The 27,124-nt window shown below is 38.9% G+C and overlaps 3 protein-coding genes across 3 annotated transcripts; 1 reads left to right on the top strand and 2 right to left on the bottom strand.

Annotated features, from left to right (window-relative positions):
• Positions 1-2,166: 2,166 nt before the first annotated feature.
• On the bottom strand, positions 2,167-8,216 carry LOC126610920 (transcription factor GTE4-like). Its single transcript, XM_050279079.1, has 5 exons — positions 5,664-8,216; positions 5,530-5,575; positions 5,322-5,435; positions 5,123-5,196; positions 2,167-2,595 (listed from the first exon to the last, which is right to left on the bottom strand). The coding sequence occupies exons 1-4, from the start codon at positions 7,620-7,622 to the stop codon at positions 5,138-5,140; spliced, it is 2,178 nt and encodes a 725-aa protein (XP_050135036.1). The 5' UTR covers positions 7,623-8,216; the 3' UTR covers positions 2,167-2,595; positions 5,123-5,137.
• A 2,156-nt stretch (positions 8,217-10,372) lies between these two features.
• Positions 10,373-11,142, top strand: LOC126609547 (signaling peptide TAXIMIN 1-like). Its single transcript, XM_050277392.1, has 2 exons — positions 10,373-10,657; positions 10,866-11,142. The coding sequence occupies exons 1-2, from the start codon at positions 10,548-10,550 to the stop codon at positions 10,987-10,989; spliced, it is 234 nt and encodes a 77-aa protein (XP_050133349.1). The 5' UTR covers positions 10,373-10,547; the 3' UTR covers positions 10,990-11,142.
• A 9,746-nt stretch (positions 11,143-20,888) lies between these two features.
• Positions 20,889-24,097, bottom strand: LOC126609796 (seed biotin-containing protein SBP65-like). The gene is made up of 3 exons (XM_050277725.1): positions 21,962-24,097; positions 21,666-21,791; positions 20,889-21,500 (listed from the first exon to the last, which is right to left on the bottom strand). The coding sequence occupies exons 1-3, from the start codon at positions 23,756-23,758 to the stop codon at positions 21,144-21,146; spliced, it is 2,280 nt and encodes a 759-aa protein (XP_050133682.1). The 5' UTR covers positions 23,759-24,097; the 3' UTR covers positions 20,889-21,143.
• Between the last annotated feature and the right edge of the window lie 3,027 nt (positions 24,098-27,124).

The raw sequence follows: 27,124 nt of genomic DNA, 5'->3' as shown, positions 1-27,124 counted from the left end.
GTTGAAAAAACAATTTCTCATTGAAGCAAAGCTTGCATTAAAGTATAAAAAAACTATTATTTATTTTTTGGAATTTAGGCATAGAATTTCTCATTCTAATCCTCATCAAATGATGAAATAAAAGATGTTTTAATTTACAATGTTAGTAAAATTCTCACGGCTTCGCTAAATAGAACACAATGATTGCACATCGAGAAAATTGATTTCAAGGAAACTAATGAAGATGATGACATAGTTTAAATTAGATAAGGAGTAGGTTGAAATTAATTAAATTACTCAATTAATTAATATACAAACATAAGATGTCATATTGGGCCTTAAAGTAGGTTTTGGGTTTCTAGGCTTATCAGGCCTAAGCCTATTGGGTTTATAACTCAAGTTCTGCAACCTAACTTTAATAAGACCAAAACAGCCCACTAAACATTCAGGGACAGTTTTGGATATAAGGATGGAGCATGTGGGCCACACACGTGAGTCCACTATATAAGCTAAGTTATAACTTCATCCTCCTTAGGGTTTTGAGCGTGAAAATGAGAAGGATGGAGAGCAAAAATAATCCTCCTTTTTCGTCCACCATTGTCGGCCACCATGGGTAGGAGTTGCTAGCATCTCACCTCCCCATGGTCACCTCATCTTCTTTCTTGCTCTTTTTTTGATGTGGATACTTAGTGGCCTCCTTCCTTGTAAGCTTTTGGAGAGTCCTCTTCAAGCAAAGGAAGATTACATTCATGGAGCTTTGAAGGCCTTTCCTCAAAGGTGTTAACTTTGGTTCTAGGAACCAAAGAGTATCTTCAAGGATAATCCTATGTAACTTTGTTTGCAATTAATGTGTTTCATCCTCCCTTAGGCATTTAAGATTTTTATAGATTTGATTTGAATTCATATAATCTTAGCTTCCGCCTTTAATATAATGTTAATGTATGAGATACTCAAATGATTCTCTTATTTCACATAAGTTTTCCTTCACCATCTATAGTATGTTCAAGTTTATGCTATTTCAATCTAGGATGATCCAAGTGGTTCAATTCGCCTATGGCAAGAATTGAACCTAAGACCTCTCACTTACAAGTAAACAAATGCACTTTTAACATGAAGTTATGATATATTTTCTTTTATTACTTGCTAAAAAAATTATATGATTCAATATCTTGAAAGTGTGGGCCTTGAATTCCACACAAGAGTAGCCCCTTATGGACCACCTAGATCCTACAAATGAATAAAAAATTAGATCTACATTGAATCTCACATGAATAGCCTTATCTACAACCAAGAAAGAAAAGACAAGTGAGACATCACACCGATGTAGTGTGAGCCAAATGTTCTCCGATGCTTAAATTAGATTAATTGTAGGAACAATGAATCTTAAGCTATGAGTTTCTTGGTTAGGCATGATCTTGGAGATGATTCATTACTGTACACGTTGAGCTCCCAAAGTGGGTCATTTGAACTCCATGTGATCACACACCCATTTAGCCAAACCTTGCCATCGCCAAACCCCGTCTATCCCGAAGCTCCTAATTCTGTCGCTCTCTCTCATGAGCGCAATAGCCGGACTTGGAAATCAATTTCTCATTCACATGATAATGATAGATCTCACAATTTCATGCACAACTCATTAACACGAAACAAAAATAATAGATTTTGGGTTAAGACATGACATGTTAAAATAACAAATTTGACACAAATACAACAAATACAACTTAGTTGATTTATTTAATCCGACAGCTAAAGAGAGTTACGTGAAAAAATATAAAAGACGTGTGAATATCACCCTCATTCTCAAATCCAAATACTTGGACGGTTCCTTCAATCCGATTGTGCAATCACCAACATCGAAACTGGTCCGGAAGAGAATCAAATTGGGCATAGATTCATAAACCATAATAACCCCAACATTGGACATTAGTCCAAGAACTACCAATTTCCAAATGACGACCAAATCAACCAGAACATCACACTAATTTCCAAATGATTCACACACACAAGTACGAAGCTTGTTTAAGCCCTGCAATATTGCTACACAAGCATGAACAATTCATCCGCGGACGAACCAAAAGAAAAATTAAAAACGACTTGCGGTTCTTTCCAACACTAACAAAGCATTAAAGAAGAGAGAAAAAAGAGTGTGGCAGTTATTCGGAGTCTACTCCTGATATTGGTGAGAGATTCTACAACTGCAAAGTGCATACAAATCTACCAAACATAGCAATCTCATGGGAATACAAGAGAATTCATATGAATGAAGTTGGTTTACAAGCTATCTAATTTTGTATCCACCAAAGCATCCTCAATCTGTCAGCACCAAACCAAAAAACAAGTCATCCAAATTTAGACGGGTCGCAGACTCGCAGTACTTAGCAATGTACACGTGCTATGCAAAACAGGCCCAACTGTATCTATTTATCACCACATTCTACCAATATTATACAAATTCTAACAAGACCCAACGGATGAGAGAGAAGAGAAAACCCCATTCTATACTTGCACGATGGTTGGAGGCCTCCGAGAAAATTTCCACTATACACCAATCGAAGATTCAATTCCAACATTTGTCTGAAAAGCTTCCAATCACCATCTACCCTAATTTTCAGAGATCTGCCATTTAAGATAATCGTCATTAGTAATTCAGTTACATAGTTTTGCTTCCATCAACCATTACAAATAGCAATCATTTGTAATCCAAATTAATAAGATGCCAGATCATATATTAACAAGGTTGCATCTATTCTCTTCACCGCAAAAATTACACTGCATGCCCAACCATCCATCAAAGTCCAAACAAAAAGCAGGAGAGAACTCATTTCAAGTTTCAACTAATATACGACATGAAAAGATTTACTTTTTTTAAGTATGTATGTGCTATAAAACTATAGAGCATACGAAAGCCCAAAGGCACAAATAAGAACAAACAAAACTGATGTAAAAAAAAGGCCGAGTAAGGTAACACATGGCCTGTAAGGCAAAAAAATCTAAGAAACATGCACTTATGCAAAAGCTTAAATGTGATCAAATTACTCAAACCTAACGCAACAGGTCATTAACCCTGACGTGCTCACTTAACTGATCTAGTGCTGACACCCTCTCCCAGGAGAAAGGCAGGTTATTCCCTTATAGCTTGCCTTGTAATTGTCGCATAGACTTGCGCTATACAAAAACAGGGAAAGCAGAAATATGCAACAAACAAAAGTCAAGCAGGACTTGCTCGGTACTGCAAGTTCATGACCCAATACACAAACAAAAATGATCCATCTTACTAACTTCTTTGAAATAATCCTTCCCTACCAGGAAAACAGTAGATAACCACCATACTATGGTGGCTGGCATAACTTTTAAGAAACTACTACAATATACGTATACGCCCCAAAACTGGAATAGAAACGACAAAATCAACCGAGCCATTTCAGACCCATTTCCAGTGGACACGTTCTCGCTGGTGAAATACACAGCATTTATTCGTTTAAGGGCTAGTTGAGCTCAGGAGAAACTTTTTTGGCAGTCTTGCTGGGATCCCCAGATCGAATAATTGGTTTACAGGACACTCTTAGGGAGTCATGTCTTCTAGGATTCCAGCTTTTTATTTCTTACAAAAACCTTTGACCTTACTCCCTGAACAGAAATGAACGCTGTATACAGGTAGTGGGCTGATGTATACTCATGGGACTCTGTACGCTGAACCTTTCTTTTTTAAATAAAACAGCCTTAGAATGTACTAGAAAATTTGGCGGGCAAAAGGACCAAAGAGCAGAAACACAATCTCCCATTGGGCAACACCAAGATTTTTATTCTGGGGACAAGGACAGTTGGAGACTTGGAGTGGTGATGCATTCCTTAAAATTTCTAGAGAGGGAGAGTCACTGGGTGAAAATATGAGATGATATTTGATACCAGATTTGATAGTTACAACAAAAAGTAATAGTCAGTGGTAAACTTGAACAGCACTTTCTAGCTCAAGAAGATAGAACTACTTTGACACAGCAACACCTGTATACAGCCGGTGTATACGCAACCCTCAACTTCATGTTTAACAAGAATGCAAATGATAATGCACAGAGACTATTAAAAGGATTAATCTGTCATTAATGTTTTGGTTTCCACTCAGTAAAACCTCAGTAAAAAAAAAAGAGAATTTTTAATTTCACTCTCAGTAAAAACTGTGCGATTTCCTGCTCCCACACGCCAACTCCATCTCCTTCTCTCTTTTCACCCCCTTCCTCTCTCCAAATTCTGTTCTATGAGTGATTTCCTTTCTTCTCCTACAGACCCCTGTTTATTTATGGCCTTCCGATTGAAGAACCTAAGGGAGAATCAATGAACATAGATAAACAGGTGTGTGCAACCATTTCCCTATTTTTGTTATAAAACTCTCTTCATATTTGAAACAGCTGGAAAGTGAAAAAAAATTCGGAAAATGTGGACCCTGGCAGTAATTTAAGTTGCTACACATCTATGTAGCAATTGAAAACCAAGAGTTTGAGTTTTATTTATAAAGATGTCGTTCAAAAATATTAAACGTCAACGACTAAAGGTGGGGGTGAACAAGTAAGCAGGCGAGGGGGTAAAACACGTAGGAAAATACTTGCTGCTCATCCTCTTCAATGACAAGTGATTGAAGAAGAAACGTTATCTTTAGAAGGAAAAAAATATGAATTTTGAGAAATGTTTTGGAGAGAAATTTAAAGCACGCTGACCGTTTTAAGTACTAATACTTCCAATGTATATAATACTTATTGCAATCACACACACACATGTATATAACAGCTTCACACTGTAGCAAGAAAAAGTAAGCAACCCCTCATGCATGACACATTTTGTGCTATCATCTAGAATTCTTTTACAACATATTCCACCATTCACGGTGAATCATGCATCAATCCTAATAAATAGTCTGGTCCATACATAACATAAGAACCTACACATTTGCTTCCAAACCAATAAAAAATTAAAATAATGGGGCAGCTACTGCAAAAAGTTGGTCAGGTTTAATGTCATTGATAATATCATTTTAGTCAAAAGAAGTAGTTTACAACCCCAACTAAACACTATAAACACACTTGATTACATAACATGGAAGAACAAAAACTGCGAAATGCTTGGAACAAGAATCAAGTTGACAGAATCTTACCTCAAAAGAAAATAGTTAAGTCCTAGGCGAACCTGCATCAGATCCAGATGCTGACGAACTATCACTATCTGAGTCTGCAGCAACACAGCAAGAAAAAGAAACTACTTTACCAAACAAGAACTTGCATAATTGCACACCATATGCTCAGCAATCTGTGAAATAACTTTACATCTATGGGCACAAAAATGTATTATAGTACCACTTGAGGAAGATCCAGAATCACTGCTAGAGCTGCTTGAACTACTCGACCTACTCCTATTATCACCCTGGTTATCCCCTTGAATGGGTGTTGAAGAGGAAATAATTCTTTCATCTGCTCAACAAAGGAACGAGCTTCAATTTATCAGTTTCTCCAAGGAAATCACCGATTCCAATGCCATGAAACATCGCATTCTGAAATATTTTACCTGTCTTGGGTTGTTTCAAAACCTCTGCTGCAACTGGGGCCTGGGTCTGTAAAATATAAGGAAAAATTAATCATTTACCAAAGACCGTTACCACAAGAATCAGAGGTTAGAATGTAGCATGAATCAAGACATACCTGCTGCTGGACATTCTGCTCAGCTTCTGCTCTGGCTTGCATTTCAGCTTTTCGCTTGTGTTTGCTCAAACTCTTCTTGTAATTGGTTACAAACCTGTCCAGCTCCCACAGGGTCTCGGTATCAACGCTATCTATGTCCACTTCAATTTCATCATCATGATGGAATAGTGCCGAATTCCTCCTCTTTATAATCTGTATAATGGCATCCAGCTTCTCTGAAGGTAAACTCTGGAGTTGTGTGCTGAGCTTTTGCTTTTCTTCATAAGTCATGTCCCTTTTATGAGGATCTTTAGCTTTAGGCTTCTTAGGAGCGGGGGTCCTAGGAGTAATAGTCATGGATTTAGGCTTCGGATCAGAGTGTCGAGAAATGGACTCAGACCTGTCCAAAATCCTTCGCATATCAATAGGAGGTGGTAGCAGTGGAGGTGCCTTTCTTGGTGTAGGTGTTGGAAGATTAACCCCATAATCATATCCAAACCTCAGCTCACGATTGTAATCTGACTCTATGATGGCCCACCTGTCCTCAAATATTCTGGATAACTGCTCTGCCATTACATGAACATCCTGCCCTGGGGGGTTATAGGTCATGGCATTTTGAAATGTAAGTCTCACATCCTCCGCAAATTCTTTCGGAGACTTGTACCAATTCTTGTTCAGCCTCGACTTAATGGTACCCAAGTCCATTGGATGCTTGATAATGATATGATAATCATGCAAACCAAGCTTGGCAGCATCAACAGGTTCATTAAACACCCAACCATGCTTGTGTTTCATCAATTTCTCAAGCAAAGAACTGCAACTCTTGAAAAACTTGCTTCCCATCCCACCAAACCCTTGCCACAATTCTCCTCCGCCATGTCTCTTCCCATTCGATTTCGACTTCTTGTTACTCTCAGCAGGTGGAATCTTATCCTTGGCAAGCAAAAACTCCGAATTACGATAGAACTGGTTCGCCTTGGGGGTTCTCTTCTCTTTCTCCACAATATCACTCATTCCCTGACTATTCTCCAACACGGATATACTCAGTTGATGCAAAGGCCTGGTAGCCTCTCGAGGAACACCTACAGAAGCAACCTCAGAGTGAACCAGCCTCAGCCCTCCACCTGCACTATTCGCCCCATCATTCACTGAAACATGGGAGTGACTAAACCCACCAATCTGCCCCTGTTTAGCCTCAATTCTCTTCACCAAACTCCGCACCAAATCGAGCTCACTCTCAAGCTTCCTTCGAAGCTCCCGCTTCTCCTGCTTCGACCTTGAAGCCAAATTAATCTTAGTTCGGCTATCCGAAGCCGGCTTGACCACCCCATTCTCTTCAGGTGAATTCCGACTTTCCCGCTCAATAGTTGCCTCTACCACTGCCTCTGCTGCTGTCGCCGCAGGTTCTTGACGGTTCAGGCTCGAGGAGTCATCAGAGGCAGCAGCACCAGACTGTGAAATGAGCTGCTGAGCGGAATTTCCATCCTCAGACAGAATAGTATGAGCCGGAGGCCGAGTGGAATTCTCATTATTCCCGTTATCCTTGTTCTGACTGTTTCTGTCCTTCTCGTTTTCGTTGTTGTTGTTGTCCTTCTGGTTCTGGTTGCTGTCCTTCTGGTTCTCGTTGATGTTGTTGTCCTTCTCGTTCTCGTTGATGCTGTTGTCCTTCTCACTGATGCTGCTGTCCTTCCCGTTGATGCTGTTGTCGATCCCGTTGATGTTGCCGCTGGTGGTGGTTGGGGTAGCGGCAGAGGCAGGGGCGGGGGCGGGGGCGGGGGCGGGGGCGGAGGGGGCGGCTAAGGCGGTAGTGGTTGTGGCGGTTGCGTTGGTATTTGTGTTTGCGTCGGTGTTGGCGGTGGTGTTGACGATATTGTTTTTCTTGAGGCCTTTGAAAGCTTTTCGAGTATAGACCTTGCTCTCCGTGAACCTCTGTTTCTCTCTGGCTCCATCACCTTCTCCTACTGTAGGCCCCGAAGCCATACATGTACCTCCCAAAACCCTAATTCCCGTTTTTCCCTTTCACAAAGATCCAAGATGCTTAGGGTTTTTTACCGCTATCCGCCCAAACGAAAGAATATTAACAAAACCCTAATTCTCCCCCCAAATCTCACAAACAATTCACAAAATCCTAGGGTTTCTTTCCCCTATCCGCCCAAACAAAACAGAGATCACCAAAACCCAATTTTCCTCCCAAATCTCACACATAATTCAAGAAAATCAAATTAGGGCTTCCTTGCAACAAACCAGTGAGAGAGAGTTAGGGCTTACAAGTTACAACATCGACAACCATATGGGTAGAGCTTCGAGCTTCGTTTGCCTTTCTCTCCGATCAGATCTCGCTCCTTCGCTTTCTCTCTCTAAAACGTTTCACGGTCTCACAGTTTCTCTCTCTTCCGTCTCTCACTCTCTCTCTGTATCCTTATCTTACAGGTGTACGGCGAGGGAGAGGTTCGTGAGGGAGCGGTGGAGTGACGAAACGTGTGGGAGCACCAAAAGAGTCGTGACCGGGAAGTATCATAGCACGGGTGCGGGGATTGACTCACGCGACATATGAGGGAGTGACACACAACGGACTAATGGGAGAGCGGGAGAGTAGGGCGTGAGCGTCACGTTGAGCCTGAGTTTATTGGGGGATTATGTGGCGGGGGACTCGCTTTGTGGAATATTTGGAAGTGATTCCCCACGCGACAAGAAGGCGCGTGTATTCAGTTTCGGAAATTGTAAAATGTGATTTGGTGATGAAGAAAGTCTCCGGCCGGGTTTATTCTATGCCCCGATTTTGCGCTCATTGCTGCCGTTTGCTTGGGTGGTGGTTGTGGTTGAGGAGAGTTTCAACTCCCAAGTTCTTTGTTTGAAGCCAGATTTGAGCCCAAATACAATGCTCCTCCAAAAGGCTTTATTATTGAAAGTTTTAACAAAAAAACTCGCGGTACCGTTTACTTTAACGAAAAATCACATTTTTACACTAAAAAGACAAACATGATACTATTTATTTTACCTTTTATTTTGTCATTATCATTCAAACTCAAAGTTTTCAAACTCTTTTCATTAGTTTTCTTTTTATTATTTGGTAAATTTTGTTTATACTAGGGGATGGCTTCGAATTTATTCAGTTTGGTTTTTTTTTAATTAAAAATGAAATTTAAATTACTATTTGATTTCGTTTTTCTTCGGGTTTTTTCTTTTTTGTTTGGTTTAGTTCAATTCGTTTTTCTTATTTTTTAATAAATTTGTAAATTAGTTTTGAAAATAAAATAAATACATAGTATTCATTTATGTATTATCTGGTTTCGAGACCTCTAAAATCAAAATCGAACCAATAGCTTTCTGTTTAATTGGGTACTTTTCGGTCTCTGGGCCATAATCACGCAGAAAATCTCATGGTAATAGTTTTAAGTCATGACATTAAATTTTTGTCTGTTTCTAAATGTTTTAATTTATTTATTTTTTTATCAAAACTTGTAAACAAATTTTGTTCTTATGATATAATCAGTTCAATATTGAATTTTTCATACAAAATTTAAAGCTCCACCACTCTTGTTTGATTAAAATTTGAACTTTTAATTTTTCTCATGTTAATCATATTGTAATATTTTGTCTAATTTCTTTCATATGACTTAAAAGACCATTTTAATTTGAATTTCTAACTTTGCCACTAATTGTTTCTCTTCCTTCTATCATGAGTTTTGTTCTTGCTTTCCTTCTCTTATTTTGTTATTTGATTGTTTATTATCTTATTTCATACCGTAAAACTATGAGATTTGGTAGAGGAGCTGATGAGTAGAAGGTGGACAAAAGATGACATTGACGAGCGAAGGCGGTGCCAAGTATACAGCGACGAAGAATGTTGCGAATAGTTGGGATGAACGGGCTGGAGAAAAAGAAAAAACATTATAAATGTGGCACAGTATTAACTGTTTAGATTTCTTGAGTTAAGAATAAAAAGTGTTTGAAAATCCTTCAAAATCTACACAAACAAAATTGGCTTAATTGGATTATTAGTCTCCTTAGTAATAAGATAGTCAGAAGATAATCTATGTAGTGAAAAAATTAGGATTTAAGAGCCACACCCACACATATGAGGCTAAAACAAACTCTCAGTTAATTATTCGCACGTAAAGTTTACATGTGAGACTAATTTTATCTTTTTAGTCTCACATGTGAGTCTTTTGTGCTAACAATTAACGGAGAGTTAGCAAAACTTTCAAATTTTGGGTCTAAATCTCAATAAACTTAACCAGAGGAACTTACATTCTAATTTTTTTACCATGAGGGTAATTTTTTGACTACCTTATCATCACAAATACTATTAATCCTATTAAGCCAACAAAATTTATAAGAATTCTCCGCATTCCATATAAAATTTGTTGGATTTTACAAATGTCATCAAATTCATTCTTTCAAAAGTATTTTAAAATTCTTGTTAATCTTAATTTGTAAAAATAATGTTAAGGAGATTAAATTTCTAAATTAAATTTTATAAATCAAATGATGTAGTTGTTGATGATTAGATTATTAATCAAATGTTGATTAACGTGCTTATTTTCTATTAGTAACATATTATTTGATTTATAAATTTTGTTTAAAAATTTGGTAAAAGGAAAAATTGTAAAAAGTAAATATTATAATTAGAGAGACGCCGAAGGAAAGTGGAAAATTCGGATTCCCAGTAAAACGCCACGTGCCGTGAGTCGCCCACTACGGAATCGAAGTCTTTGTCCATTATCCTCTCTCTCTCTCTCTGTCTGCCACATTGAAGTGCGTGAGGGTGAAGCAGAAGCAGTTGTGGAAGGAAGCAGAAGCAGCACGTGTTGAAGGAAGCAGAAGCACGTGTTGAAGGGAAGGAAGCAGAAGCAGCAAAATCGGAGAAATCAAACGGAAGAAGTGAGACAGAGAAAATCGAAAATGTGCTCTTCAGAGGGTGATTGCAGGCCTTTGGGCTTTCTACTGGGCCTTCCGTTCGCTCTTCTCTCCCTCCTCCTCTCCATCGTCGGCATCGTCATCTGGATCGTCGGGTATAAATATGATTCCTTCTATTCTTCCTCTCTCCAATTCATTGATTTCTCTCTGAAATTTTCAATTTGCAATTTGATCGATCACCTCATCTCATCTTGGTATCTCAAATTGTGATTGACTGATTGGTTGAATTTGTGATCTCATTTATTGCTTGTGTTGTGGGTGGTGCCGTCGTGGTGCCGTCGTGGTGGCGGTGGTGGGTGGCAGATTGTTGCTGACGTGCATATGCCCGTGCTGTTTGTGCGTGACGGTGATGGTGGAGCTGGCCCTGGAGTTGGTGAAAGCTCCAATTCATGTGATGGAATGGTTCACTTCTCAAATCCCCTGTTAATCTCTCCATCTTTTCGTCTCTTTCTCCTCTGCTTGCTTGATACTTGCAATTACTCACTTTTTTTTTCTTTTAATTTTATTATTTTTGTTTTTAATATATGTCGCCTTCTTAGATACATATTTCATTGTGAATGAATGAATGACTGCTTGTGTATGTTTGTATGAGTGTTTTTGTTTCTAACCGAAAATGCGGCACGAGCTATGGTATTTACAAGTACACGTTATTATCATCCGGCAGTCGCATATTCATTAGATATCGTTACAGCATTATTACCAGTCAAATGATGGTGGTATCAAAATTAGATCTCGGAATTTGTCTTACGACTCATTAATACGATAAGTAAATAATATGAAAATAACGAATTTCAAGCCTACATGATAATTGATCGGATTATTATCGTATCATACAGTAAAAATCCGTTAATAACTAGTTCTTAACAGGCTTGACACGGGAGTACAATATTAACATTTACATCGATACTCTTTTGTTTTTTTTTTTTTTCTGGTTTTTTTTTAAAGAATTGTAGTTTATCTTATTAACATTTACTTCGATACTCTATTTTTTCTTTTTCTTTTTCTTGGTATAACAATCTAAATATAATCTGGGATTAGACTTCCAGCGGCAGATGGTTAAAGAGAGACGAGTGTCTCAAAGCAGTTGAGTCCATCCAGCTCCACCGCGAACCTCGGCGGCGACCTCCGGCTCTGCTTCTTAGCCTCCGGCAAGGATTCCATATTTCCCTCTTGGTTTGCTGTACTAATCGTGTTATTTGATGGAACGTACTCTTCAGCTGCTGTGTGGGGAAGGAGGACTTCACCCTCTGGCCCAAGAACTCAGCACACAAATCATCAAACGAATTGAACATGGAATTCATGATGTCTTTAAAGGTATATTTCTGATCAGATGAACTAAAACTTGAAAACCCAATTCTTTTTTTCTTCAATTAAGAAAACCCAATTCTCAAAATCGATAATTTGAGGATGTAGAGAGAGAATTTGAATGTTTGATTGCGAAGAAAAAAAATTATTTTGATGAATTTAATTTTTTTAAACTATTAAAAAAGAATTTACTATAAAATATAATAGTCACAAAGTATATCTATATATTGTATATTAAAATATTTATTATATTATTATTCTATATAAATTTAAAAAAAAAATATTTTTATTTATTTTTATAGTATATGATAGGCAAATAGTGAGATTAAAAAATTATAAAACACACTAAAATAAAAATATCAAGTAATTTAAAAATATCAAATACATTAAAAAATATAATAATTAATTTACAAGTGCAAAAAATGTGAAAAAAAATATGCAAACGCTCTACGTTTTGAGTATAAGTACATCATCGTTTCAATTTTTAAAACCATACAAACCTTCATGAATAGAATTTTTAAGGAAGTTCAATTTTTTACCAATATAATTTCCCTTGGTAATTTCCCTTGGGTTTTATTGTAAAAAACGTGCAAGGTTTCCTCAACTTTGAAATGCAACTCCTTTCATTTTGCATATCCTTGACCATTTGGTATTGTGTAGTAATGTACTAATGTTTTTTCATTAGACTCTTATTTTGGGTATGTAATACTTAAAAGACAAATGTTGTTTTTATGTTTTGAAATAATATTTATGTGATAATGTGATATACATACAAATTTAGTATTATGTTTTCAATTTTTTAGTGGTCAAATTATGTTTTCATTTTCATTATTTATTAATTTAAAATATATTTTTCTTAACGGGTAACATGTCACATCCCGGCCCAAGCCCCCACCACATCCTAGACTCGACTCTACCGTAGCACGATATTGTCCGCTTTGGGTCTCGACCACGCCCTCACGATTTTATTTATGGGAACTCACACGAAAACTTCTCAGTGGGTCACCCATCCTGGGATTGCTCTCGCGCGAACTCACTTAACTTCAGAGTTCTGATGGAACCCGAAGCCAGTGAGCTCCCAACAGGCCTCGTGCTAGGTAGAGATGAGAATATACATATAAGGCTTACAAGATACTCACCCCTAGGTGATATGGGATGTTACAATCCACCCCCCTTAAGGGCCTAACGTCCTCTCGACACACTTCCGGTCAGGGATTAGCTCTGATACTAAATTGTCACATCCCAGCCCGGGCCCCCACCACATCCTAGGCTCGACTTTACCGTAGCACGATATTGTTCGTTTTAGGTCCTGGCCATGCCCTCACGGTTTTGTTTCTGGGAACTCACACGAAAACTTCCTAATGGGTCACTCATCCTAGGATTGCTCTCGCGTGAACTCGCTTAACTTCAGAGATCCGATGGAACCCGAAGCCAGTGAGCTCTCAAAAGGCCTCGTGCTAGGTAGAGATAGGAACATACATATAAGGCTTACAGGATCCTCACCCCTGGGCCATGTGGGATGTTACAAACCGATCGAGTCAATTACCTAATAATATTAACGGATCGATTTCTGGTTGGGTTATATTACCCGTTTACTTTAACGTTTATTACATGACACGATCCATTAAGATATCATGTATGTCACGAAAACGACACAAACACGAAAAACATGACACGAATGTCAAGTCTAATCAAAATACTTGTAGAGTAGATTATAGCAATAATCCCTCAATTTTGAACCAAATTGGAGCAATTGTCCCTTAACTAAAAATTCATTACCATTGATCTCTTAACTTATTAAAACGTGTAGTTATGGTCATTTTCGTCAATTCCATAAGAATTTTGTCAAAATGAGTTATGTTAGAAGGACCATTGTTTCAAATGGGTTAAGGTTGAGGGACCATTTCTTTAGTTGGATTAAAGTTAAAGGACCATTGTTATAATTTTTATTATTTAATTTTCCATAGTTGCCCATTGATTCAATCTCACATGCATGGCACATTACTCATTTGGACGGAAGTTCTAACGGGTTGACGAAAATGACTATAGTTTCATGTTTTGATGAGTTGAGGGACCAATGGTGATGAATTTTTAGTTAAGTGACCATTGCTCCAATTGGGTTAAAATTGAGGGACTTTTGCTACAATTTACTCAATCCTTGTAAGTTGCTAAACAGGTTACCAGAGAATTCAAAAGAAAACAGCCTAATTTGCTAAACGAGTTTGGTGTAATTTTAATGCTTACTAGAGAATTATTGTGGAAGTGAATCACTCATTGTTCCGTGACCAATGTTCTTAAGTATGATTAGGCAAGTAGTCAGGTGGCACAGAGGAGTCTAGTGCCTCATGTTAGAGCCGATGAATGGTGTAGGCTGATAGGAAAACTGTTAGTAGTTGTTAAAATGGTTAACAGAAAGGTTGTTAGGTAGTTGGTTCTATTAAAAACAAATTGCTTAGAGTGTAAGTTGTGTGTGGCTATATAAGCAAATGTAATAGCTCCAAACAAATGATGGAAATGCAATACATAAAATACAATTGAGAATTCTCTTCTTTCTCTCTTCTTTCTCTCTCTAAGAATTCTTTTTCTTTCTTGCTTTCTCTACAACATTAGTTCATTCTCTGCAACTCTTCATTTCTGTTATCATGGTATCAAGAGCCGAACGATTCTCGATGTCGTTCTTCCGTTGACATTGTTGAGGATTTGTGGTGTTTTTTTGCGATTTGGGTAACAATTTCGACTACCATCAAGCTTCTTTTTCTAGTTTATGTAATGCCCATTTTCTGTTTGTTTCAATGCGTCAGTGAACATTGTTTCGCATGGTTTTTTTTTTACTTGAAAATTCAAGGCCAATAGCCAAAATTGAGTCTTTGCAGTAGAGAATTATTAAGGCTGATAGCCAAAGATTGTGTTGTTCATAAAGCCAATAGCCAAGATTGTGTTGTTGATAAGGCCGATAGCCATTTCTAGTGAATTTCAACAAGACCAATAGCCATTTCTTGATTATTGCATGTTTGTAAAGCCAATAGCCAAAGTGTATTGTTAGGTATATCATATAATCTACATTCTTTCATTACAAGTTTCTTGAAATATCATCATGTTTAAGTCTGTAAAGATTGAGGGGTTGTTGGGAATGCTTACAGTTAGGCTTCAAGATGATAATTTTGTGAAATGGAGCTTTCAATTTCAGTCTGTTTTAAGGTTATGATTTGTTTGATTTCTTTACTAGAGATTTACCATGTCCACCAAAGTATGTAATCAATACAGACACTGGAGTTACTATAGAAATTACTACAACATACAAAGATTGGGTGAATAAGGATCTTGCATTGCTAAGTCTGCTCCTTGTCACCCTTTCCAATGATGCCATCGAACATGTCATTGGGTGCAAAACTTCACAAGAAGCTTGGAAATGTCTACAAGAAAGGTTCGCCTATGTATCAATCGTTCGTGTGAATCAACTAAAAATGGAATCTCACACTACAGAAAAATGAGGAGATTCTGTGGACAAATTCATGCTTAGACTTAAGGGGATTCGAGATCAATTAATTTCTGCTGGTGAGAAGATATCTGATAATGATTATATTATTGATGTTTGCTTGTTGATTTTGAAGTAATCAAGACAATGATTCTTGCAAGGGATTCCATAATGTCACTTAAAGATTTTCGAGCACAATTTTTAGGTGCAGAAGCTAGTATTAAGGCTCAGATACAGGTTCTTTCAAATTCCATGTCTGCAACATATGTACAAGGCGATGGGGCAAGTTCTAGCATATTTCAAGTAGGAAACTAGAATTATGAGCAGGGGAAAAGTTTAAATTCACAAGGGGGTGACTAGCTCAAACTTTCAAGGGGTCAGGACATGTGAGTAATAGGAATAGATTCCAACAAAGGGGTAATTTCTCAGGGGAATAACAAGAAATTTAATGGGAGTAATGGAGGCAATTTCTCTAGAAACAATACCTCGAAGTCTTTCTCTAGAAATTTCTCAAATAGATTTAGGAATAACTCAATGTTTGGTGCTGGGAACAATGGAAATAATTCATATTCTAGGAATGGAAAAAGTTCTTAATTCTTTGGAAACAATTATGGCAAAGGAGGATCTTGGAATGGCAATACCAGCTATAAGAATGATATCTCACCTGAGTGTCAAATATGTTCAAGGAGAAGACACTGCACCAAATTGTTATTTCCGAGCTGATAACAATGGACAATCTTCAAGTTTTGTAGTGTGTCAAATATGGGGAAAGAAGGGTCACATTGCCCTTGAATGTTATCACAAGAACAATTTCTTATACCAAGGTAATCCACCACCACCATCCCTCACTAATTTGTCTGCACAAACCAATATAAGGCCACCAAATACAAATGTTCCCAATGACAATAGATTCAATGATGCTGAAACTTAGATTTTGGACATTGGTGCAACACACCACATGACTGCCAATGCTACCAACATTAATCAAGCTGCACCATACAATGGAAATGAGAAGATTATCATTGGCAATGGTGAATGTTTGATAGTCAAAAGGATTGGTTCCTCAACCATTACTACTTTATCCAATAACTCTCTTATATTGAAAAATGATTTACATGTTCTAATGATAACAGTCAATCTTTTATCTATCAAGAAATTGTGTAAGAATAATGGTTGTTGGTTCATATGTGATGTTTTTCATACAGGATAAGGCCACACAGGTGATTTTATATCAAGGAATGAGTGATGGTAGGGATCTGTTCAGAATTCTAGTTAATGCATTTTCAGATTCATTTGCTACAAAGTTGAGTAGATGTGTTGCGTTCATTGGCAAAAAGGTCACTGCTTCAGTTTGGCATCAACGTTTTGGACACTTTTCAGAGGAAGTTTTACAAGCTATGTTAAAATCTGCAAATATAGTTGCTAGTATAGATACAACTCATATTGTATGTTCTTCTTGTATTCAGAGGAAAATGAGTATGCAACCATTTCTTAGTAGAGAACACAGAGCTATCTATTTGTTTGAGAAAATACATAGTGATATATGAGGTCCAGCTCCAAGTCAATTTGTACAAGGTTATAGATATTACATAAACTTTGTAGATGAATATTCAAGGTTCATATGGATATTTTCCATGACAAATAAATTAGAAGCTTTCTACATTTTTGTCAAATTTCAAGCTTTTGTGTTAAATCAATTCAATGTTAATATAAAATGTTTACAATATGATGGTGGAGGGGAATACATGAGCAAATCATTTGTGGATTTCTTGGCGAGCAAGGGCATCACTCATATGGTTTCTTGTCCTCACACCCCTCAACAAAATGGACTTGCTGAGAGGAAACATAGGCATGTAGTAGAAACTGCAGTCACACTGATGTCTCAAGCTAATCTTTCTCCAAGATTCTGGTACTATGCATGTGCATATGCTGTGTTGTTAATTAATAGAATGCCATGTAAAGTGCTACAGATGAAATGTCCATATCAGTTGGTGTTTAGTCATAATCCTGAAGTTCAACAGTTCAAAATTTTTGGAACTGCAATGTATCATTTCTTGAGACCATTCAATAGTAACAAATTACAACCAAGATCAAGCCAATGTGTATTTATAGGATTCTCTATTGGTTATAAGGGTTTGCTTTGATCAAAACAATGGCAGATTAATAGTGTCACGACATATTATACATGATGAAGATGTCTTTCCATTAAGTATGTAGGAAAACCACAGCAAAGTGATAAGCGTACTTCAATTCAAGATAAGTCAGTTCCTGTGATAATTCAAATGTCAATTCCACAGGTACAACAATCACAATCTACTCACAGTCAAAATTTTGGTGTAATGTCTATATCACAAGATGCATTGCAGCCTAGTCATAGCAGCATTGGTACTACAGAACTATCTGAGACATGGGCTATGTCAGATATTCATCCCCATCACCATCACTCTACAATAACAGCAGATATATCACCCTTGTTGCCTGTCCATCACGAGTCACAACTTGAGGTAATGCTTCCCATACCTCCAGGTTCCACAAATATAAATACCAATTCTTCAATGTCAAGAGTAAATTCTCAGCATCCTATGATAACAAGATTAAAGAGTGGAACTATTATGAAGAAAAAGTATGTAGCTTATTTGGCAACATTTCCAGAATTGCAGTCCTTACAAATCACTGAAGATTAGCCATTTTTTTGGAGGTTTCTCCTTTATTACTGAAGTAAATACTTGCAAAGAACCTTCTTCATTTAGAAAAACATCTAGTATACCTTAGTGGCAACAAGCCATGCAAGAAGAGTATGATTCTCTTTGGGCCTAGGGAACATGGAGTCTTGTTCCATCACCCCTAGATAGATCAATTGTGGACAGTAAGTGGGTATACAAAGTGAAGAAGAATCCAAATGGCAGTGTGTTTATATATAAAGCTAGGCTGGTTGCTCAAGGGTTTTCTCAGAAGCATGAAGTAGTTTATTTTGAAACTTTCAGCCCTGTGGTGAGACATACAACTGTGAGAATTATCTTAGCATTAGCTGCAATGAATCATTGGAATTTAAAACAACTGGACATCAAGAATGCATTTTTTCATGGAGAATTGCAGGAAGAGGTTTATATGAAACAACCTCAAGGATTTGTTGATCCACAACATCCAACACATGTGTGCAAACTTTTGAAATCCTTATATGGTCTCAAGCAAGCACCAAGGGCTTGGAATTCAAAATTCACAAGTTATCTTCTTGCTATGGGATTCACTGCCTTACCATCTGATACAAGCTTGTTTACAAAGAAAGATCACTCAAATATTGTCATTCTTTTACTTTATGTGGATAACATTATTTTGATTGGATCTAATCCTGTAATAATTTAATCAATAGTGAAGGAACTCTTTAAGGTATTTGACTTGAAGGATCTCAGGAAGCTGACATATTTCTTAGGGCTGCAAATTCAATATAAGGTCAATGGGGACTTATTTGTAAATTAGGCCAAGTATATCAAGGATCTCATTCACAAGGCATGAATGGATTCATGTAAGCTCGCTCCAACTCCTTGCAAACCACACAATTATATGTTAGTGACAGAAGGAACATCACTTGCAGATCCTAGTTTTTACAAAAGCTTAGTTTGATCATTACAATATTTAACCTTTATTAGGCTAGATATTGCTTTTGCAGTGAATTGTGTCCGTCAATACATGACAGAGCCAACTGATATACATCTAGGAGTTGTAAAACGAATTATAAGGTATCTTCAGGGTACAATTCAAGCTGGTGTTGTTTACTTAGCTATTGCAGGACCATGTCTCAATGCATTCTCTGATTCTGATTGGGTTGTTGACTTAAATACAAGGAGGTAAATGACTGGATATGTTGTATTACTTGGTAATAATCCTATTTCTTGGCAGTCTAAGAAGCAAAGCTCAGTTTCTAGAAGCTCAACTGAAGCTGAGTACAAAGCACTTGCTCACATTGCCTCTAATATTGCTTGGGTAAGGAATGTTTTGAAGGACTTGGATGTTTTTCTACCCAATCCACCTGTGATTTTCTATGACAATATGTCCGCTATTGCACTAAGTGCAAATCCAGTGTTCCATTCCAGAATTAAACATCTTGACACAAATTATCACTTCGTTCGCAAAAGAGTACAACAAGGAGATTTGGATGTTGCAATTGATGAACAAACAACTGATGTGCTTACTAAAGGTCTTCACAGTTCTACTTTTATTAAGCATTGTTTCAATCTCAAGCTGGGAAACCCAGTTGAGATTGAGGGGGGATGATGAATGATGTAGGCTAATAGGAAAACTGTTAGTAGTAGTTAGTACTGTTAGTAGACGTTAAAACGGTTAACAGAAAGGTTGTTAGGTAGTTGGTTCTGTTAAAAACATATTGCTTAGAGTGTAAGCTGTGTGTGGCTATATAAGCAAATGCAATAGCTCTAAACAAATGATGGAAATACAATACATAAAATATAATTAAGAATTCTCTTCTCTCTCTCTAAGAATTGTTCTTCTTTCCTGCTTTATCTGCAACATTGGTTCATTCTCTGCAACTCTTCATTTCTATTATCAAGAACGTATTGAAATTAGGTTAGGTTGATATATCAGTGTTGTAACACGTTCCTCACTCTATATCATAACACGTTCCTTAAGGTATCGTTTGGTATGCAGACAGGAATGGACGAAACGGAATGGGACAGGATAGGATGGGACAGGACGGGACGGAACAGAGAGGGAGCAAAGATGCCCTCGGATAGAAACAAGGAGGAAGAAGAAGGAGACGAAGAGGTTATAATTTTGTGTTCCACAGATGTGGAACGAGTCGTTCTAGGGGGATGAGGTGGAACGAAGATTCACCCAAAACTTGTCCCGTGGAACACCGAGTTCCACCCGTTTTAAGGGCACCAAACGTGGGACGGAACGTCTCGTTCCACTCCGTTCCATCATGTCCCACGTACCAAACGGTACCAAGAGTACATGTAGTCCGAGTATTTTATTTCTATGTTTTGTATAGAGCAGTGTTATTAGCACTCCAAAAATCTCATTCTACACTCCTCACAAGTGTATTTTTCTTTCTAAATATAGAAAATTTGGAGTGTAGGATGAGAAATTTTGAGTGCCAATAACAATTCCCTTTGTATAAAGGATAACGGTTTATAAGATTCCCTTGTATAAAGGATAACGGTTTATAAGATTCGATACTTCTTTTGTATTTTTATAGAAAAATGGTTGAAATATTCTTGAAACACTCGAGAAAGTCGCGATGCAACTCACTTTCATGTCTTCTGATATTCGTCTATAAAATGCATCTTAAACCGTGGCTTCCCTTATGCTTTCTCATTTGGTGTGTCGGGCTGCAAGGGCGATGCTACGGATAATTACTTCAATGGTTGTTTCACAGCCTTCGCTTGTATTTGTTGGACACACTTCGCTCGTTCATTTGGGCCCTACCCTCTTACGTATTTCTCTGTGTGGGCTTTTGCCCTATTTCAATAAAGAAATTTAAAAATATATAAAAATAATAATAATAAATAAATAAATAAAAAAACAACAACAACAACAAAAAATCATCACGATTCCAAGGAAGGTGGTTTTTAATACATAAACACTCAAAATTATTCACCAAAAACATCAACCAAACCCAAATTATTAACACGAAATATAACTCGTACATATATATCTATATTGTATCTCCCTTTTATGCACTCGCAAAATATCTACACCGAAAAGTGGAACCCAAAACTGAGAGTAGAAGTAGTCGTGCAGAATATAGTTTCATACTCGGTCACCCCTTGCTTGCTTTGCTATCCTCAATTCCTCTTGGTCATCCCTTGCTTGCTCCGTTCATCCGTCGACGACTTCCACTGCTGTTCTTGGCCAGCACTCAGTTCCTCCTCCTCCATTCCGTGCTGCCCGCCGATCAGCATGTCTTTTGTTGTCTGACCAATCTCCAGTAAAGTCTCCGTGACTGCTCCCAGCACTCCCTCACCAGCCTCTCCCACTTGAGAGCTGTCCATGCTCATCATGTACTCCTCGTTGCTTCCTGCCCCAGCGCCACCGCTCCGCGATTTCATCCAACTCTCATCCCTGCACTGATCCCGACTCATGTCTGCCCCTCGCATGAGGCCCTGAGATCGATTCTGGGATTCCTGTCCACCTTGATAACCCTGATTATCATTCAAGTACAATCAACCCATTAAACTCTCCTCTCAAATACCAGCTTAATAAACTAATATTTCTAGCTCAAATTTTAATTATTTGATTCCTCGCATCGATAATATATATTAGATGTATATACAGTCATGTTCATGTAATTGGAAGAGGAACCGTACCTGAGTTTTTTCGGATGATCGGTCACCCTCTCCTCGAATCCCAACGCTAACATTCTCATGAGCTTGCTTGTTCCATGTCGTGCCTTGCTCCCATTCGGATCCTTCTCTTTCTCCTCCTTGGAGAGACTGTTTCAAGTAAAATAAAACATTCAAACAACTCATCTCTCGCTTGATTGGTAATGAAGGCCAGTAAAAATTGTTTGTAATTTAATTAATAATTTTTTTTTAACACTTGAATCAATTTAGCAAATCTGTGAGCGGTATGTAATTAAATAGCACTCTTGACAAATATATACCTGCTGCTTATTTTGCTCTTCAGCTGATCTCTTGGCCTCCAGTACTCTCTGCGCCTCCTCCTTCTTCCTCGCGGTATACTCCTCAGCCTTCTCCCCAGCCACCGCAGCGGCATCTTTAACCACACTCAAAGGCTTCGAAACAATATCCACTGCTTTATGCCCAGCATATTCAGCTGCCCCTATCACAACCTTCGCTGCCTTTTTAGTCCCCTCCACTGCAGCCTCTGTGGTGTAATGCGCTGCCGTCCAACCGGCTACAGTCCCCTTGTCCTTCAAGTCCACCGCCACATCACCTGCATACGCCGCCGAAGTCTTCCCGCCCTCCAAAGTCTTGTCCTTGGCCTTCACAGCCCCTTCTTCCACGTAATGCAGAGTGGTCTGACCGGCGGAGACAGCAACGTCTTTGGCTCTCTCCGCTAGTGGAGCTGTTTTTTCGATGGCGGTCTTACCTGCACTAGTGAGAGTCTCTTTGGCAGTTTGTGCTCCTTGGAGGAGAGTGTCTTTGGCTTGTCCAGCTGTCTCCGAGGCATACTCGGTTGCGCTGCCAAGCCCTTGCCTGGCCGACTCTTTAGCCTTGGCGTAACGCTCCTCTGCAGCCCTCATCGCCTCCATAGAATTTTGCTGAGCTGTTCCTCTCAGCTGTGAGATTTCTTCCAAAGATGGTTGTTGTTGTTTGGTTCCTTGACGTCGACCCTCTTCTTCTTTGATTATCTTAGTCTCCTCTTCAGTAGTGCTTCTCTCGTGTGTGCTTTTCATCTCAGACTCGGAGCCTCGTCTTCCTTTAGAACCTTGCTGCTCCTCCTCTTGGCCCAGCTGCAGCTTCTTGTCTTCCCCGGTAAGAGTCATTTTCTCCACACCCTCGTGTATTTGTGTGCGTCTACATTCTTTATCAGCTTCACTACTTTCTCGGCCTTTATCAGTCCGACCCTGCTCTTCTTCACCACTCACTTCAAACTTTCCAACCGTCTGATGACCGCGATCACCACCACTGCCTTCTCGTTGTTGTTGACCTCCACCATGGGCTCCTTGACGCTCTTGAACCTTCCCAAAAGATTGGCCTTGCCGTCCACCATGGGCTTGTCCTTGACCTCCTTGAAGCCCTTCAACCTTCCCAGTAGTTTGGCGACCTTGAGCTTCATGGCGCTCTTCAACCTTCCCAACAGATTGACAAGTTCCACCTTGACGTTGACCTTGACCTCCACCTTGACCTTTACCTTCATGGCGCTGTTCAAATGAATGAGCTACACCTTGAACTCCGCCATGGCTTTTAGTTTCATGGCCCTGTTCAAACTGAGGGCCACTACCTTGACGTTGACCATGAGCTTGACCTCCGGCTTGACTTTTAGCTTCATGGCTCTGTTCAGACTGAGGAATTCCAGGTCCACCTTGTTGGCGGCTCTCTTTCTTAGACTCAGCTTCTTTATCTGCCACCATGTTTTCTGCCCTCGCCTTGTCTGCCTGCGATTCTCTCTGTCTGTCCTCCCTCGCCGACGCCAGAGTATCTTTAAGAGACTCGAGCTTATGAGACCCGATCTCATGAGTCTCTCTTGCTTTCTCCATTTCCACATCGCCCACCGTATTCCCTCTCCTCATCGAGGCTGCTTTATCGCCTTCGTCCTTCGATGACTGCTTGCTGCCGCTGTCGAGAGGAGTGTCTTTTCTGCCAGCACTCGTATCAGTAACATGCACCGTCATAGCCTCAAAGTGAGTAGTCATTTTGGGCACCTTTTCTTTCTCTATGTGCACCTCCCTCTCCGGCTTTGTGTTTTCCCTTCTTTGCTGCTGCTCGGAAGCCATTTCCTTCCTTTCCTTCTTTCTTGATTCAAACCAAAGCGCTAGCTGTTTGATATGTATACACACAATATGAATTCGATGCAATAACACGATCGATCAGGTTATATTCAATACAGAAATTTTGGGTTTCGGGTTCTTTTTTTTTTTCGCTAGAAAGATTTGATTGGCGTTTCAGAAGTGGAGAGTGATGTTGGGCCGGATTGAGGTTAAAAACAGGAAGCCATGGCGGTGCTGAGGAGGTGGGTACCGACGTCGGCCCTGCATGGAGGGCGACATCTCTTGGGTGGGAAAGTGCCACGTGGTGGCTTCTTGACACGTTTGTTCTTGAGAGTCAGATTGCCATGCTACCCAGCAGCTCACACGTCGAACTGTTTCAGGTTTGCGTTATCCAACCCAACATTGTCTCTATGTCTGCTGACACGAGGGAGAGCCTTGGGCTGCCACGCATGTCAAATTCTTCAGTACGTGTTGAATAAGGATCGGGCACTTCAATCCGTCCCTTATCCTTATCAGTTCAGTTAGCTATCTATGTACCAAATGCATGCATTTAGAGATGATATTTCAAATGAATGCTTGCTTTCATTTTTCCAATACACTATTAAATATATAGTATATATTAGTGATATATGGTTTACCACTCCATGTACCGGTCATACTGAAAAATCTCTCCCTAATTACATGTCTCATTTGTGTCTCTTTTCTTGACACTTATCCCTCCACTTATTCCAAAGTAAGTTCATAAAATTAATTAAAAATTAAAACATAAAATAAACCAATAATTAACTTTGAATAAGTGAAGAAACAAACGTCAAGAAATTAGTAAAGAGACACAAACGAGACATGCAATTAAAAACCACAAGCCTAATGTCAATTTACCTTGTAGATGTGATATTCTCTTAATTTTCAGTAACCTCAGACCAAGAACGGAAGCCAACAAACAGGAAAACCTATTTGTTTCAGTTGAGAACTTGCGACATTTTGTGGTGAAGAGCATAACTATACAATCATGACAATCTGTTTGTTCCAATAAGAAAATTTTGTTTCATACTTTTAGATGAGTTCTTGTCTTAATTTTCGTTAACCTTGGATTAGTTTTTCAGTGAAGTATATGGAATTGTTTACGAGTCCAACCATTACCATGATATTGTTGGAGGAATTGAATTAAGTGCATAACCTTGCAAACCAACAAAGACCGAGTAAATCAATTGAAAGAGATTAAGTTTCTTTTGATTGGTAAATTTGATGAAGTTCTGGTTTCATTTATCTGGGTTTTTTATTCCCTTGTTTTCGTCATACTTTTTAGGATGATAGATACTAATATTCCAATTTCACTCTTCCCAAACAATTAGATTTATGTTTGTTCGTGACGGGAATTTCCATGGGGAATGCTTCCTGGCCGACGAGCACACAGCTTCCTGAGAGGTTGGCGCCGGTTGATGCTTTATGTCGGGCTCCTGCTTTATTGGCGGGCTTGTCGGGCAAGGCTGAAAGAGAAGGACATAGTTAACTTTGAAAGGTGCCTTTATGGGGCCTTGAATGTAGGCCTTGAGGCTCACGATCAAGATTAACTTGGAATTGCTCAGGCGTGCCACTACCATCTTTAGCATGGTAGATGTAGAACGGATGTTTTGAGTTTTAATCATATATATTCGAGAGACTATGTTAGTTATTGACAGATGCCTTTGTGGGGCCTTAGATGTAGGCCTTGAGGCTTCCCATAAATAACTAACTTAGTACTCAAACACTTAAGGTTCCTTTTGTGAGTTATATGGTTCTTATAACCATTATACTTCTGATTACCTGAACTCAAAGAGCAGAATGGATCCAAATAGGTGCCTTTGTGGGGCCTTGAATAGGCATTGAGGCTTCCCATCAAAACCCCTCCTATACTCAATGTTCTTGCCCGAGAAATAGGATGAATCCAAATAGGTGCCTTTGTGGGGCCTTGAATAGGCCTTGAGGTTTCCCATCAGAACTCATCCCGTACTCGAACGTTATACGGTCATCATAATATAACAGAAATAAAACCAAGTAGCAGGTCGATTACTTGCGCCCCAAGTAACTTCGGACTTCTCGTTATCAAAGCTTGTAGTGGATGGGTTAAGTCCACATCAGGTTCTTTTTTATGCCTTGAGGCCAAGGACTTTTTAAGGTGATCAAATCTTATATGCCTGAAGGCTTAGAACTTAGATCTGATTTGAACTATGAAGACATATTCAAATCGGATTCAAGCGCTGAGAGGGTATTTTAAAATCCATATTACTAGAAATAACTTGGGTACAACTTGAAGTATACAACACATTGCTAGGCTAATGAATGAAAAAGACAAAAACAAAACAGGTCGGGCAAGGTTTAACCTTGTCGGGTAAGGCTGATCGTCTTACAACTTCCTATCTTTGTAGGTTAACAGAAGGTTTGAAGGCTTTAGAAAAGGGGTTGGGAAATGAGTTTGCAGAAAGAAAATCGATACTACAACAGGCTTTGAGCAGGGTAGCAGAGCTATTACAAAGGGTTTATCCCGAAATGGATGAAGGCTTGGGCTGACTACAGCTTCGTTTTGAAGGCAAATATGGCTTTTGAGCAGAGTTTGTGCTTTTGTTTGTTTGTTTGAGTGTCCTTGATTCTGACTTCTCCTTCTCCTTTTATAGACAACTTGGTTTGGCCTCCTGTAGCAATAATCTTGCCCAAATGTAGTTTGAAGGATAGTGACTCATCAGCTATTTACTTGTACTGCCATTAAAAAGTACTTTTTGGGCTGATTAGCTGGCTGGTCTATACCACTTGGCCATTGGGTAGGTGAGCAAGTAGTCTGCATGGCCTGCACCTAGTCAGAAACGGGTTTCTCCTGTCTTCTGGACTTCGGCTGGCCTTGACTGGGCTTCTTCCTTTTAGGCTGCTCTTTGGGCCAACTTCCCCCGAGCCCAAAGTTTAAGCTTTGATCCAAACAGTGCCCCCTTTAATTGATATTTAGCCCGGAATTTCAGGCGCCAATATTAATTGAAAAGCTGCATGCGTCTGCACCCTTGCTCTTGGAACTTGTAGCTTCTGGTGGAGATTAACGCCACCCGGAGTCTCTCGATCTTCCCATGACCCTTGAACTACCTTCCGACATTCCTATAAATTCTGATTATCCCCACAAATCATCCTCGATCTCATCTTTTATCCACCCCAGGTGTTTCTGCTTCCTTAGTTTTCTTCCAAAACTGTGAAATGAGTTCTTCAGAGTTTAGGTGGGGTTTCTTAAAACTCCATTTTCGTGAGAAAAAGAGTTCTCATTAGATAACTACTATCTCCAACACCTTTGGTCAAACACCCCGCTATCTCCAACACCCTTGGTCAGGCGGTTTCCTCACGAATGCTTGCCTTCCT

This window comes from Malus sylvestris, chromosome 17 (genome assembly GCF_916048215.2).
Source record: "Malus sylvestris chromosome 17, drMalSylv7.2, whole genome shotgun sequence".
NCBI classification, from domain to species: Eukaryota; Viridiplantae; Streptophyta; class Magnoliopsida; order Rosales; family Rosaceae; genus Malus; species Malus sylvestris.
This window is presented reverse-complemented; position numbering and strand designations above follow the sequence as displayed.